This window comes from Acanthisitta chloris, unplaced genomic scaffold (assembly GCF_000695815.1).
Source record: "Acanthisitta chloris isolate BGI_N310 unplaced genomic scaffold, ASM69581v1 scaffold19689, whole genome shotgun sequence".
In the NCBI taxonomy this organism is placed as follows: Eukaryota; Metazoa; Chordata; class Aves; order Passeriformes; family Acanthisittidae; genus Acanthisitta; species Acanthisitta chloris.
Genome location: NW_008693312.1, coordinates 3844 through 16887, shown reverse-complemented (window position 1 = coordinate 16887; position 13044 = coordinate 3844). Strand labels below are relative to the sequence as shown.

Genomic DNA, 13044 nt, shown 5'->3' with positions numbered 1-13044 from the left:
TAAGGTGGGGAACCTCGGCCTGGGGACCTGTGCCAGGATGGACATGGGCACAGCCAGAGCTGCCAGAGAGCCACGTTAATGCCAACACAGACTCACGGGAGCGTTAGCTCGAGCAGGCAGTGAGTATGCAATTAGTAGCTACAAACGCCAACTTGGACACACAGCTCAGCGCCCTGACACGAGTTCTGGCCATTCCCAACGTTTTCATGGACAGCTGACAAACAGTCATGGAGTTAGTTCAGCACACAGTCCAAATCCAGGCTCAGGTTACGCAACTGGCCCCAGCTACCAGTGACAAATCATCGTCTCTCCGCGGCCGCAGCTCCAAGCGTGTCCCTGCCAGGAAGAGACGCCGCTACACCTGCCTGGGGCAGAGCGGGTCGGGCAGGAGCTCTGTCTCAGCCACAACACCAGCTCTGGGATTTATGGGGCTTGCCACAGCTCACAGGGTTTAGGACTATTGTTTGTTTTCCTCTCCTCACTCCCCTGAGGGGCTGGAGAAGCCCCAGCTCCAGGTACCGCACTGAGAGGCAGCAATGGCTGATGCTCTGGGCGTGTTCGGGTACTTCCAGCATCCCCTGCAGGATTTTCCTGACAACTTTTGCCTGACCTGGGCTATTCCATTCCAGGCTTCCCTCGATAAAAATGCCCCAGGCTCAACTCCTTTATTTCAGCCTCTTTTGCCTTACAGGTTGTGAGGGGAAGAGGTGAGATCAGGTGAAACCTCCCTGAGCTGCAGTGGGGTGTCCCCGCTGGCTCTGTGGGATTTGGGGTGTTCTGCTGAGCACCTCAGCTGTGTTGTCTGTGTTAGATGGAAAATCTCCTTGAGTTCTAGCCTGAGGAACTGTTATCTCTGTTGTTTCTGATAGCCTGGAGGAACCAGCTGAGACTGTCATGGTTTTTACCAAGGCCTGAGCTACTGCTACCTGCAAAGGCCCAGTGAGGGTGCAGGAATGGGAGGCATCAATCCTGGGAGCACATGTTCCGTGTGAGGGGTTGGGGCACAGGTTTCCCTTCCTTTAAAACAGTTTTATTTTTGCTTTTCAGATCAACAGCTGCTGGAAACAAGTGGTAAGAACAGATCTTCCCAAAGCATTTACCTCTATGGATAGGTTCTGCAGGTGGTAAATATTCTGTAACCCTTGTGAGGTGAAATAGTCGATGCAGTTTGGACACCCCAATCCTGTTAAAAAACTGCAGAAAAAGTTTGGAAAATAAAGTGGCATTAACTTCTCACGAACAACAGCTGTGCTGGAAACCATCCCCGTGGGACAGTGTGTCAGGCCACGGAGGAGGTGTGGGGACGCGGAGAGCTCCGCAGGTGGGACCTGAAAGTGAAGTGTGGGGTGATGTTCACTCCTAAAACTACACGGTTTTCTCCTGGTTGTCAGGTTTTGTCTCAGGAAGCTACTCAGATAATGTGAGGGAGCTCAAGCTGCCGGGGAGGGGCTCAGGGCATGCCCCGGGCTGGGGTCCAGGCTCTGCCCTGTGGGGATGCTGCTGCAGGATCTGTCAAATCAACTATGGTCTTTTTATAAAGACCAAAGCATGATAAAGCTGCAGAGCTGTGAATGCATTGCTGAAGGAAATAACCCCTGTGGAGCCATTTCCAGGCATAGCTGGAAGGAAGGGGGAAGCTCACAAAGCTAACGTGTCATTGGATGTGCAGGAGGAGACCCTCGTTAGGGGATGCATTTAATTCCTGATTTACCAGGGGTGGATTCCCCAGGTTGACGTGTGTGAGGGCAGTGGGTCTCTGGCTGGTTGGTAGCTGGGCTTTGGTTGCTGAGGGGAGAGGAACAGTCTGTGTGCTTTGGAGCAGTGATTTCTCAGTTGGGGCCGGTGGCCAGTTGACCAGTTGCCAGACAGATGGGAAGGTTAGAGCGAGGGACACAGCAAGGAACAGCAGAGAACAAACAGACAGGCCCAGATGCCTCCCTACCTGACGAGGCTGGGGTCGGGGTTGTAGGGCGGAGGGGGAGTGCAGTGCGACCCCGAGACCATGGACTGGGACGAGTGGGCCCCGTTCATCTCCCCGTTGGGCTGCATGGGGTGGCTGTTCAGCATTCCAGGCCCGGGGCAGCGACAAGAAACGGATCCGTTAGCCCCTGAGCGGTGACAGCCCTGGCAGGGACAGCCCCGCGCTGCCCGCCCGGCGAGGGGAGCGAGGACGTACCCATGGGGCCCAGGCTGGGCGTGGAGCTGTGCTGAGCTGGCTGCCCCACCAGCTGGTTCACAGAGGGCAGCTTGTTGAGCCCTCCGCCGTGAGCTTTGCTCATGGGTGAAAGCACCGGTCCGTAGGAGGAGGATGTCTGCAGCTGACTCCTGTCCGGGGAGTGGTGTGCCCATCAGCCTGGGGTGGGTGGGATGAGCCACCCTGCCCCGGCCTGGAGCTGCCCCAGCCCATCAGAACCCCCTGCCAGGCTCGGGGAGCTTCTCCGTGCTGCAGCCACTTACTGCCTCTGCAGGAGCTGCTGCTGCTGCTGCCGGTAGGAATCCACCAGCTGCTGCGGGACCAGCTCCACCAGCTCCAGGCTCTCCTTTATCTTCATCAGGATCTCAAAGTTCTCCCGGCCTCGCACCTGCAGGAGAGAACAGCCCAGGACTTTGCTTTATTTCCTTCCCACCTGCTCAGTTCCTCCTGGTCCCTTTTTTTCCCCCCAGACACGCAGGATGCAGTGTCACTGTGGCCAGGGACTGTTCGGGGTCCAGGTCTCCCTTGGACGTGTGCATCTATGGATGCTTTTGCTCCTATCTCCAAGACCTCTATACCCACTGCCCTGCAGGAGACTGCATCCCTGACCTGCCCAACTTCCCCTCCCCAAGGTGTTTCTGGCAGAGGGGACAGTCCTGCTGCCTTGCAGAGCTGAGCTCTCACCCCGTGCAGTTCTCCCACACTTACAGGCACATAGTACATCTCCTCCTCCCCATGCCTCCGTTTCTTGACGCCTGTCCCCAGCGCTGGGATGCCCTGAGGGCTCTGCTTGAATGCTGGAAAGGAGGAAGGAAAAGTGTTGGCAGGGTCCTAGGAGCAGCTCCAGGGCTCAAGCCATGCAGGATGCTAAAACCATTCCCCTGGGCCTGTCTCAGTGTCAGTGTTACTGACAATATCTGGCCACGAGAGCCCTGCACAGAGCTGTGTGCTCTGCAGGGACATGGGAGAGCTCTGACTTGTGAGGCTTCAGATTTAGGGGAGAAAGTCAAAGCATCATGCTTGGGTGTGGATTGGAGCCCAAACGTGGGGAGTGCAGGGATCCTGAGTGCCCTCAACCCCCTAACCCCAGCAGGGGACTCACTGCGCTTGTTGGCGTTGCCATTTTTCGCTGCACTCTCGTTCAGGGCTTGCTGCTCTCGGAAATGATCTTCATCGGCTTTGCGGTCCCTGCCGGGACAGGCACAGATCCGTCCCTCGAAGGATCTCCTGCCCAGCACCTGCCCACTGGGAGAACAGAAATCATGACCCTGTTTCCTCTTGGGAGGTACATCGTGGCTCTGTACCTCCCAGAAACCAGAGCAGCAGTGTCCTCCCATCCCTCCCTGAAAATGGGTCGTCAGTCCGTCTGCGCCAGCCCTTTTCCAAGCAGGCAGAGCTGAGCATTCCCATGCCCTGGGCTGGGGCTGCCACATCCCATCCCCTAGGGTGCTCCCTGCAGGGGCTGGTTCATTCCCGAGGGCTCCCAGCCCTCCCACAGCAGGAGGGATGTCCATCCCTGCTCCCACAGCCACTCACTCTCTCGTCTCCAGGGTGATGATGATGAGGATGGGCCTCCTGTTCATCCCTCCCACGCAGCTGCTGTTGCACATGAAGTTGTACAGGATGGTGGTGAACTCGGTGCCCACCTGCCCGGGAGGGGAGAGCAGTGCTGAGCAGGGTGTGATGGGAGAGGCAGGGAGAGCCCCAGGCACAGAGCTGGTGCCTTGGCAGGGCAAACAGGAACAGGGAAGGGTGGCAAGGGGAGAGTCCCAGCTGGAAGAGGGAACTGTACAAGGACTAGGGGAGCCCTCAGGGCAGGACTGGAGGGGAATCTCCCTTTGCACCCCAGGACTTCCCAGGACCAGGCTGCTCTGGGATGCCTCACAGGGCTGGGGGCTGCAGGCACTAGAATGCAGCTGCCAGTGGTGTGGGGGGTGAGCAGGGACGGCCTTAGATGTGCCAGGGCAAGAAGGATGTGTCCTATGTCTCCTGCCCAGCAGCTCTGTCCCCTACAGTTCACCCACAGCACCTGGGACGAGCAGGGGCTGGTCCTGCCCCAGCAGTCAGGTACCTGTGGGGGCTCATAGGGCACCATCACGCTCTGCCGTCCTGTCACTGGGTCATCCACGTACTGGGAGAGGTTGTTACCTTCCACCCGGATGAGGTGACTGGCAGGGGCTGACTGGCCTGCAAGGCAAACCTCTGGTTACGGACGTGGCTGCCCAGGATGCTCGCCCTGTGCACAGCAGAGCTGTGGCCTGGGGGACATGCAGCTCCCCAGACCCCAAGGAGAGCAGCGCTCACCGTCGTTGAAGTCGCGGCCGAGCTCGTGGTTGGGGCAGCGTTTCACCACCTCGGTGACGTGCTCTGCCTTCTTGTAGACAGGCATGGCCCGGATGATGGTGCCTGGGGGAGGTGTGGTGGACACCTTGATCTGGATGGGGCATGTCTTGGCGATCTGACAGTAGAGCTTCTTCAGCAGGGGGGAGTACTGGAAAAGAGGAGACATCCGTCAGGTGAATGTCACTGATGGGACAGTGGATGTTCCCCTGGCCACCCTTGGCTTCCTCTGTTGCTGCTGCTTCCCCTTCCCTTCCTTTCCCGGGAAAGCTCAGGCAGATGCTTCCACTCCTGTTGTGCCCAGACAACAGTTCCTGTTCCCTCAGCCCCACACATCCCCCACCTGCAGCTTCCTCACCACTCCAGTGACACATGAACACAGCAGCAAAGCCTCACACTGCAAGAATGACTTGTTATAAACCCAATTCCTGCCAATCCCACTCCTCCTGGTGAGGGCACAGTGGGGTTTGCCTGGTGAGGAATGAGAGAAAAACTCCTCTCGCAAGAACCTTGGATGGGGAGAGCTCCTGGGACTGCAGCACATTCTACTCCAAGGGAGGATTGGGGAAGGAGAACTTGTCCTTCACCTCCCAGGAACTGCCTGGGCTCCCAGGTGTGGGGATGTGCCATTCCCTTCCACCTCAGCCGTGCCATGCTGTTTTCCATCTCGCAAGGAATGTGTTTGCTATACACGAGCCCACCCCTGCGTGCGGAGCAGCCCGTTCCTGCATGGCAGGGCATGTTCCTGCTCCAGGTATTTTATCTCATCCCCACAACACAAAGCCCGGTGCCAAAAAAATACCACCGTGCAGAGCATTTGTGGGGATGTTAAAGCTTGTCCTGAGCCATCCACATACAGGTGTGCCCAGGGGAGTGAGGCACCAATGCCACTCTGGCGTGGGGGATTCCTGAGCTGGGGCTGCACAGGGCTGGGAGGGGATTGGGGGGTGGGCATGGATGGCTTAGTCCCCACTTTTCCTGGCCATAGGCAGGGAGGATTGGTCAATCAGGCAGGAGGGATTGGTGCCTCCTGGTCCTGCTGTCCTGGCTGCAGGAGTGGATCCACCTGTGGCTGAGTGAGGTGCTCCCTCCACCCTGGGACTGCAACGGGGGCAAATGAGATTAACCATTTCGTGGTTTATCTCATTTTGGTGAATTTTTCTAAGGAAGTTCTGGGAAGATATAAAGAGGAGAGGCTCTGCCAAGGCAAACAGTGGCAGCTCCTGCAGTGTGGGGATGTGTTGGATCTGTGTCCAGCTGGCAGCAGGTACCAGCTCTGGAGGTATGACACTGGGGTGTCCTGGGTGCCCACTTGGTTCTGGGGGGAGCAATATGATGTTGTAGTCACTGGGAGGTGTGTCTGGGGGGTGTAATGTGAACCTGGACCTGGCAGCAAGAATTAATCCTCAGTTTTGGAGGCACGTGGATATACCCAGATACAGGATGCTTGAAAACACCACTTTTCACCAAAATCCCCAAATTTTGCACTGATACCTGCTGACCCTGACTATACCTCAACTCCATGGCCAGGTTAGCTTCCCAGGTGGATTCTGCATCTGCAGCAGGGACCAGGCCTGAGCTGGAAGCACAGGCTCTGCTTGGAATGTGGTGACTCCCTCTGCCTGGCCAGAGAGGAAGCTCTGTCCCATGGAACCTGCTGGCCCACCACGGTGGGGTTTGAGGAGCCACCATGGCAAAACAAGGGTTATTTGGAGGGGGCTCTTCCTTGCCAGGTGCTAAAACACTGACAACTCCTGTCAAAGGATCCTTTCATGTAGACATTCCTGGGCAGCCCTCAACATGCCTGGGAAATATAACTGCTCTGGAAGAGCAGAGGTGCATTATGGCAAGTTCTTTGGTAACAAATTCTCTCATTATACCATGTTATGACATGGATAAATCTCTGTTAAATAGCAGAGCGATTCCCCCAGGGGTTAGGCGGCCGCTCGCGCAGGCACGTCTCTGCCGATAACCTTATCGTGTCCCAACAGCTCCGGGATCGCCTTCAAAGATCCTCCACAACAACAAACTGCTCTGTGAAGGAACTCCCTGCTGATAACTCAGCAAGCAGAGTCCAGGCAGTGCCCTGGGTGGCCACGCTCGTGGCTCCCTGCAGCACAGAGCTGTCCTGTGCCGCATCTCCAGCCGCTGCCGAGCGCTCCTGGTGCACAGTCCTGGACTGGTCACAGCTGTCAGGAGAACCAGCACCACGTTGTGGGGTACCAGGGGGCTCTACATCCCCCATCATGCTGTCAGCCAGGAGGAGCCTTGGCACTGCACATCCTCTGTAAGGGACAGGAAAACCTGCGCTGAGCGAGTGCTGCTGAGCATGCACCTCCCTCCTCCTTTGTGACCTGTCTTTGCCAACCTGCCCCACGTCCATCCCTGTGCTGCATCCTGAGGCACTGGTACCTCTCACCACAGCAGTGTGCAGGGAGCACAGGCATTGCACAGTCCTCAGGCACAACAGGAGACAGTGGCAGGATTGAACCACAGCCCGAAACACCAGGATTGAACCACAGACCAGTGCACCCACCTCACTGCTCAGGTTTCTTTGCCACGGCCACACTTCTGCCACCAGTACTGGGGAAACCTTGGGGTGTTCCCTCACATCTTCCCACCCCACAGCATTAGGACCATACTGCACCTGTGCTGGTCATAACCCAGCTGAGGGACAGAGCCCTGTGGTGCCACCAGCCGTTGTGAGGCTTCACCGTGGTTGTCTCAGTGCTACTGGCCCAAGGAAATGTTCTGCACACCACGAGATCCCAGTGAGTGAATGCCCTGCAACGACTCGTAGTGACTGCAGCATTGACATTGAGTCTCAGCATCCACTGCTGCTCACCCTGAGCAAGGACCAGGACCCACTCCAGAGGCCACAGCACTGCTCAGCCCTGGGGCTGTGTCCCCACGCAGGAAGCAGGAGAGGGAGAGGTGGTTTTCCCCAGGGATGCTGACAGCCTTGCACAGAAAACAACCTGAATCCTCTGCCTAGAAAGACCACCTGGCAAAGTCCATCTCTCCTGGCCCTCCCCAGGCAGCAGAACCGCTAGGAGGATGTGTCCCAACAGATTCGGAGCTGATAAAATCTTATTTATCTTCAACTGTTGACACCGAAGCGTCTAGACTTGCCTGTTCGGGAGGGTGCAGCCAAGGCCTCCTTTCCCTCTTGAAGGAAATGATTTGCTCAACAATTACTTTTTCCACAAATCCTCCCCCCCTGCTCCCTACCAGCCTCCTCCTCCTCCTCCTCCTCTCCTGCATTCCAGTCTCTTCATTAGCCCTACTCAAGACGTGTCCGGGACTGCAGTCAATGGATCCCAATAAAGCCACTGGCCTGGCAAGGGAGAGAGAAGAAAAGTGCTGCCTCCGGCTGCTAATTTCCTTGCTCTCCCCAGCAAGCAGCTGCAGAGCTGCATCCTGGGACAGGTTCGGACAGATCTCAGCCGAGAGGTGATAATAACGTGTCTGTCATCTCCCCCAGACATGTAGCATCTTGCAAACCGCAAATACCGTTAACCGGCTCGGACGAATCTGTTACGGCAGATCCTGGAAGATGTGCCGACTGCACAGCTTTTTTTTTTTTTTTCCCCCTCTCTAAATTTTTTAATAACCGTTTTTTAATCACCGGCCTGCAAACTCCTCACTGAGCTGGAAATTTCTACCAAAGCTACTTTGCTGCTCATTTGCTGTGAGCTGGGTTTGGATGCGTCCAGCGCATCCCTGACGCTGTGTCCAGCGGGGCTGGAGGGACCTGTCTGGCACACAGGTGGGATAGGCAGAGGGGACACTGCTCTGGGGGTGGCTGTGAGAGATGCCCTCACACCCACTTTGCCCTGCACCACAGTGGTGATGGATTAGGGTGATGGCTGGAAGGGATACTCCCCCACCCACCTCCCTGTGCCTGTGGTCCCTGCACCATGGCAGTGATGCTTTGGGATGACATCAAGTCACAAACAGCTGTGCCCAGGATGAGGGATCTTAAGGAACCAGCAGAACCTCCTACCCACTGCAGATATGGTCACCTGCAGGTTCCTCCAGACCTCCCCAAAGGTCTCAGGGTTGGGTCTCCCCTCCCAGCAGAACAGTGCAGGAAGGCTGCATGTGCTCCAGCCTGGGTTCTTCTACCTTAATTATCATGCCACTACTGCTGATTAAAACCCCCTGGTTCATCCTCAAAGGAGACCTCTCCCTGCCTTCCCTGGTGTGCACATCCTTAAAATAACCACGGGCCGGGACTGCGGCTGCTCTCATTGCTGCTGAGCTGGTGCTGGCACTTGGAGCTTTGTTCTGGTCTAGTAGGTCTGACTCCCTCTGTGTGTCGGATGCCCTGATCCACCCAGCCTGGAGCTCCCTCTCTTCCGAGATGGAAACCACAAATCCAGCAAGGAGGTAATTTTGCACTGCGCTATCAGGTCTGGATGCAGGGAGCAGGCTGGGGGGGGAAGGAAGAGGAGGCTGACTTGGGCTTGGGAATTGCTGCTGGGAATGAAATGCAAAACCAGAGTAAAACCTGGGCTCAAGGGGACACCAGCAGCTTTGGAGCATCCCAGGAGGGCAGTGCCATGAGGGAAGGAGCTGTTCCTCCTGTTCTGAGTCACTGCCTGGAGCTAGCATGGACAGACAGCAAGGATTGCCAAGGGCACACCAGCATCCCTCTCTCTCATGTGCCAGGGGTCAGGGCTCCCACCTCTCTCCCACCTCTCCTGCCAGGGAGCATTGCCTTCCTGCTGGAGCAGCATTGCCAGTAAGCTATTCCCTTGACCTGTGCATACCAGACACGTTCAAGATAGTGGAGCTGATAGCGGGATCGTGTTGGAACATCACACACCAAATTCCTTTGCCTTTTTTCTTAATTCCATTGTGTCTGGAGCTCCTGGAGCCTCATCCACACCCTGCAGAAGCTGGTGGAAAGCCTCTGGTGGGCTGGCTTCGATGGGCTCTGCAGCAGGCTGGTGCTGAGGTTGCTTTCCTATTTATGGCACACCAAAACATCCACACTCCTACCCAGCTATTGGGGTAAAACCAGAGATGTTTGTGGCTCAGTGTCCTGAGCTGTGCATGGCCCCTGATCATCTCCACAGCCGTTGGACAGAAAAATCCCTGAGATATAGCAAAGTGTCTGAGAGGATTGAGAGAGGTCTATAGATGCTCCTGAAGCTTTTCCCCTCATCTTTACAACTACCTTTACCCCAACAAGCTTCAGGCAGCACCAGCAAAGGACAACCTGTCTCCTGCCATGCCAGTTATTCCCATCCTTCTGGTTCAGTTTGCATCAGAAAAAGCATTTCAGCTCCCCAGTGGCCATGCTCCAGCTGCAAGATCTGTCAAGCAACTGGAACCAGTTCCATGTGGCCATCTCCTACTGGGATGCAGACCGGTTACCTGTGGGTGACTGCTGGACAGCAGGAGCAGCTCACCTTGCTGTGAACCTCCCCAGCCTTTCCCTTACAGGCTATTTGCTCCCTTAAGCAGCAGCAAGACTCTCGACACGGCCTAGACCTCTGCACCTGCATCAGAGATCCCTCTGACTGCTCAGCTCGGGGGTTTTTCCATCTTCCCTGGCTCCAGGGGCTCCATGCAAGCCTGGGCAGCTGCCCCACGCCATGGACTCAAGCCCCACATCCCTTTGCAGCCCAACCACGGGAGGCCAAAGACCCTATTAACACTTCTGCACTTGACGGTGCCCAGCAGGGAGGGAGCCCTGCTCCACCGCCAGCCCGACTTGAGAATAATCCTCATTATCCATCGGTTACCAGCTGGGCTGCGTGGCCAGGGCTGCGGCGTGTCCCGGCAGCTCCAGGCACACCGAGCCTGGTGGCTCCTGCAGGCACAGGGATGCTGACATGCCCTGTCTTGCCATACTGCAGCTCCTGGTCCTCCTCCCATCCCGCCGGAGCAGCTCTGCCAGAGGAGCTTCAGCCTACAGGGAAAACCTCATTTTCAGCCTCTGGACATTGCTCTCTGTGATAAGAAGGCCATTAAAAATGAAGAGGGAGGTGGTGGCAGCCTGAAGGCTTCCCACAGTGTGGAGCAGTGTGGATGCTTTGGTCCCGTGCTGGTGGTGACGTGCAGTGGTCAGAGCACTGAGAGGGGGAATGTCCAGTGTCTCCCACCACTGCCCAGTCTGTCCACTTCAAGGACAAAGTGAGTAATGTGAGCCCCAAGGCTAATGTGTGCCAAGGCTTCATCCCTTTCCTACAACTGGAAAATCAGCACTTTGAGGCAGGAGAGAGCAGCTGAAGATGCTCTGGGCCCATTCCCTGTGCTGCTGCCCCCAGACCACTTCCTCCCCCTGCTCTGAGCCAAGGCTGTCTGCTGGAGCACAGCTTATCTCTGGAGAGATATGCAGGCTGCTCATTTGAATCCTTCAGGAGTTGGAGAATCCACCACATTCCTTGGTAAATGGTTCCTATGGTTAATTATCTTCACTGCTAAAAAATTTCTACCTTGTCCCTAGTTTGAATTTGCCTGGCTTCAGTTTCCAAGCACTGGATCTCATTATGTCTTTTGCTATTAGAGTAAAGAGCTGTTGCTATCAGGAACCATCTCCTGGGCACACTGTGATCGAGCCACCCTTGCTCTTCTCAGGGAGAACTTCCAGGCAGTGTTTCTCTGGTATCACCCTACAAGGTATCTGTTCCAAATAATTCATCTTTGTATCTCCTTCCCAAACTCTTTCTGTTTTGTCAACACAGGGTTTGAAGAGTGGACAGGAGCACTTGGGGGCACTTCACTCACCTGCTCAGGTGACACTGACCTGCCCAGCCCTGCAGAGCAAACCACCTCAGAGCAGTCAGCTCATCTCCAAGGTCTCTGGCATAAATTGTTTGGTGCACTGAACCTCAGCATATCCAGCTATGGCTGAGTAGAGTAGCCTCTTCCCAAGTCTGACCCAAACCTGCACGTCCTGCAGTGCACCAGGATGGTTGATGCTGCTGCATTTGGTGCAACCATCACTGCACTGTCACACATCCCTGCCTGTCCCCAGCCCCACTGACTGAGCATTTCCCTTCCCTTCCCAAGTGCCTGCACTTCCCAATGGCTTTTCCTTGTCCTACTTTTATGCTGCTACACGTGTGTTTGCAGCTCCTGTGGAAGCTCACGCAGTGCACATGCAGCAGTGTTGGTGTGTTGACTGACTGGTGACATAAAACATAATTGTTTTGCTGAGCTCCTTTCCCTGTTTCACCAGGACAGACTCAGGTGTGGCAGTGGCACTGCAGAGCTCATGGTGAGTGGGAGGAAGGCAGCAGCCTCATCTTCCAGCACTAAACATGCCTGTGACAGCCCCACACCAGCTGTCACTGCAGCAGGACCATTCCTCAGGTGGCACCTCGGCAAGCTGGGCACGCTGCACCCACACTGGCAGTCCTGCAGGAACCACTGTTTCAGAAGGAACATCCCCTGTGCTCTCCAGGGTGCCAGATGCTGTCGAGGGGAGCTCTGTCTGCACTGTGTTCACTCCATCCCAGAGCCATCCCCCAGCACTGCCAGCTGGAACAGTGGTGAGTGAGCACTGGACACTTTCTGGCCCCTGTCCTGCATGCTGGGACAAGACACCCTGCAGTGTCTTGTTTCTGTCTCCATCCCACTGGTTTGCCTCCCTTCCCTGTGCAGCTTTGCCTGTAACTGATGGGAGTTATCCCCACGCAGGGATAGGATCAAGCTGGAGTCACATCCTGCCCCGAGGACCTCCAATTCATTCAGTTCCTAATGAAATACATCGCTGAGCGACATCCCACAAAGACAGTGCAAAGAGTGGAGACTTAAACATCCCTACGAGGGCAAGTCGTGTCTAACCGCGGTGCTGTCCCAGTCCCCTGCTCGGAGTGACTCGGCCGTGAAGCTCCAGCCACGGCCGCAGGGAATTCGGCTGCGTTCAAACGCCTTATCCCTGCCGCTCGCTGCTGCTTTCCCTCTGCACCCGCAGGAGACAGAGCTCCAGCGCTGGGACCGCTGCCTGTCCCTCCCGCACCTCTCTCCGGGACCATCCCGCCGTGCAGCAGCAGGACAGCACCTCTGGCTCTGCCCGGACTCTCCCTGCACCGCAGCATCCGAGGATGCTTCTGTCCCCCGTGTGAAGGACAATTAAACACGTCACCGTCCGAGCGCAAAGCTCAGCCCCGCAGCCGGGGCTGGCACATCTCTCCCGGGCTGCTCTGCCCCTGCCAAACCGCAGCCTTTTTTAGCCACCGCTGCTCCCGCAGGGTGTCGGGTACCCCGGCCCGGTCTGGCTGCTCTGCCAGCGCTCCCGGAGGAGCAAACCGCCCGGCTCACGCGTGCGGGCGAGCGGCATCGGCCGCGAGGGCTGCATTCCTTGGAAACGGGGACAGCGCTGCGCCGAGCCGGGATTCAGGACCTCTCGGCACAAACAGCAGAGCAGACCCGTGCGCTGTGCCCCGTCCCTGCTCTGCGGAGCTCTCCCGTGCCGGGCGGAGAGAGCGGCCCTGGACCAAACCTGCATCCCAACACCCGCGAACCAAACCTGCACCACGAACCCCGCGTGC

At 56.7% G+C, this 13044-nt stretch overlaps 1 protein-coding gene across 3 annotated transcripts in view; it reads right to left on the bottom strand.

Annotated features, from left to right (window-relative positions):
- The window catches only part of TP73 (tumor protein p73), a 17633-nt gene that overhangs the window by 780 nt on the left and 3809 nt on the right, over nucleotides 1–13044 (bottom strand). The window contains exons 3-11 of one of the 3 annotated variants that reach the window (XM_009083033.1): nucleotides 4499–4685; nucleotides 4266–4381; nucleotides 3731–3840; nucleotides 3297–3439; nucleotides 2903–2991; nucleotides 2458–2582; nucleotides 2179–2325; nucleotides 1943–2077; nucleotides 1101–1194 (exon numbers count right to left, since the gene is read on the bottom strand). In XM_009083033.1, the coding sequence (XP_009081281.1) occupies nucleotides 1101–1194; nucleotides 1943–2077; nucleotides 2179–2325; nucleotides 2458–2582; nucleotides 2903–2991; nucleotides 3297–3439; nucleotides 3731–3840; nucleotides 4266–4381; nucleotides 4499–4685 (1146 nt within the window). Of the gene's footprint in view, nucleotides 1–1100; nucleotides 1195–1942; nucleotides 2078–2176; nucleotides 2326–2457; nucleotides 2583–2902; nucleotides 2992–3296; nucleotides 3440–3730; nucleotides 3841–4265; nucleotides 4382–4498; nucleotides 4686–13044 lie in introns of all 3 variants that reach the window. The other 2 variants (XM_009083035.1, XM_009083036.1) reach the window with 2 other exon arrangements.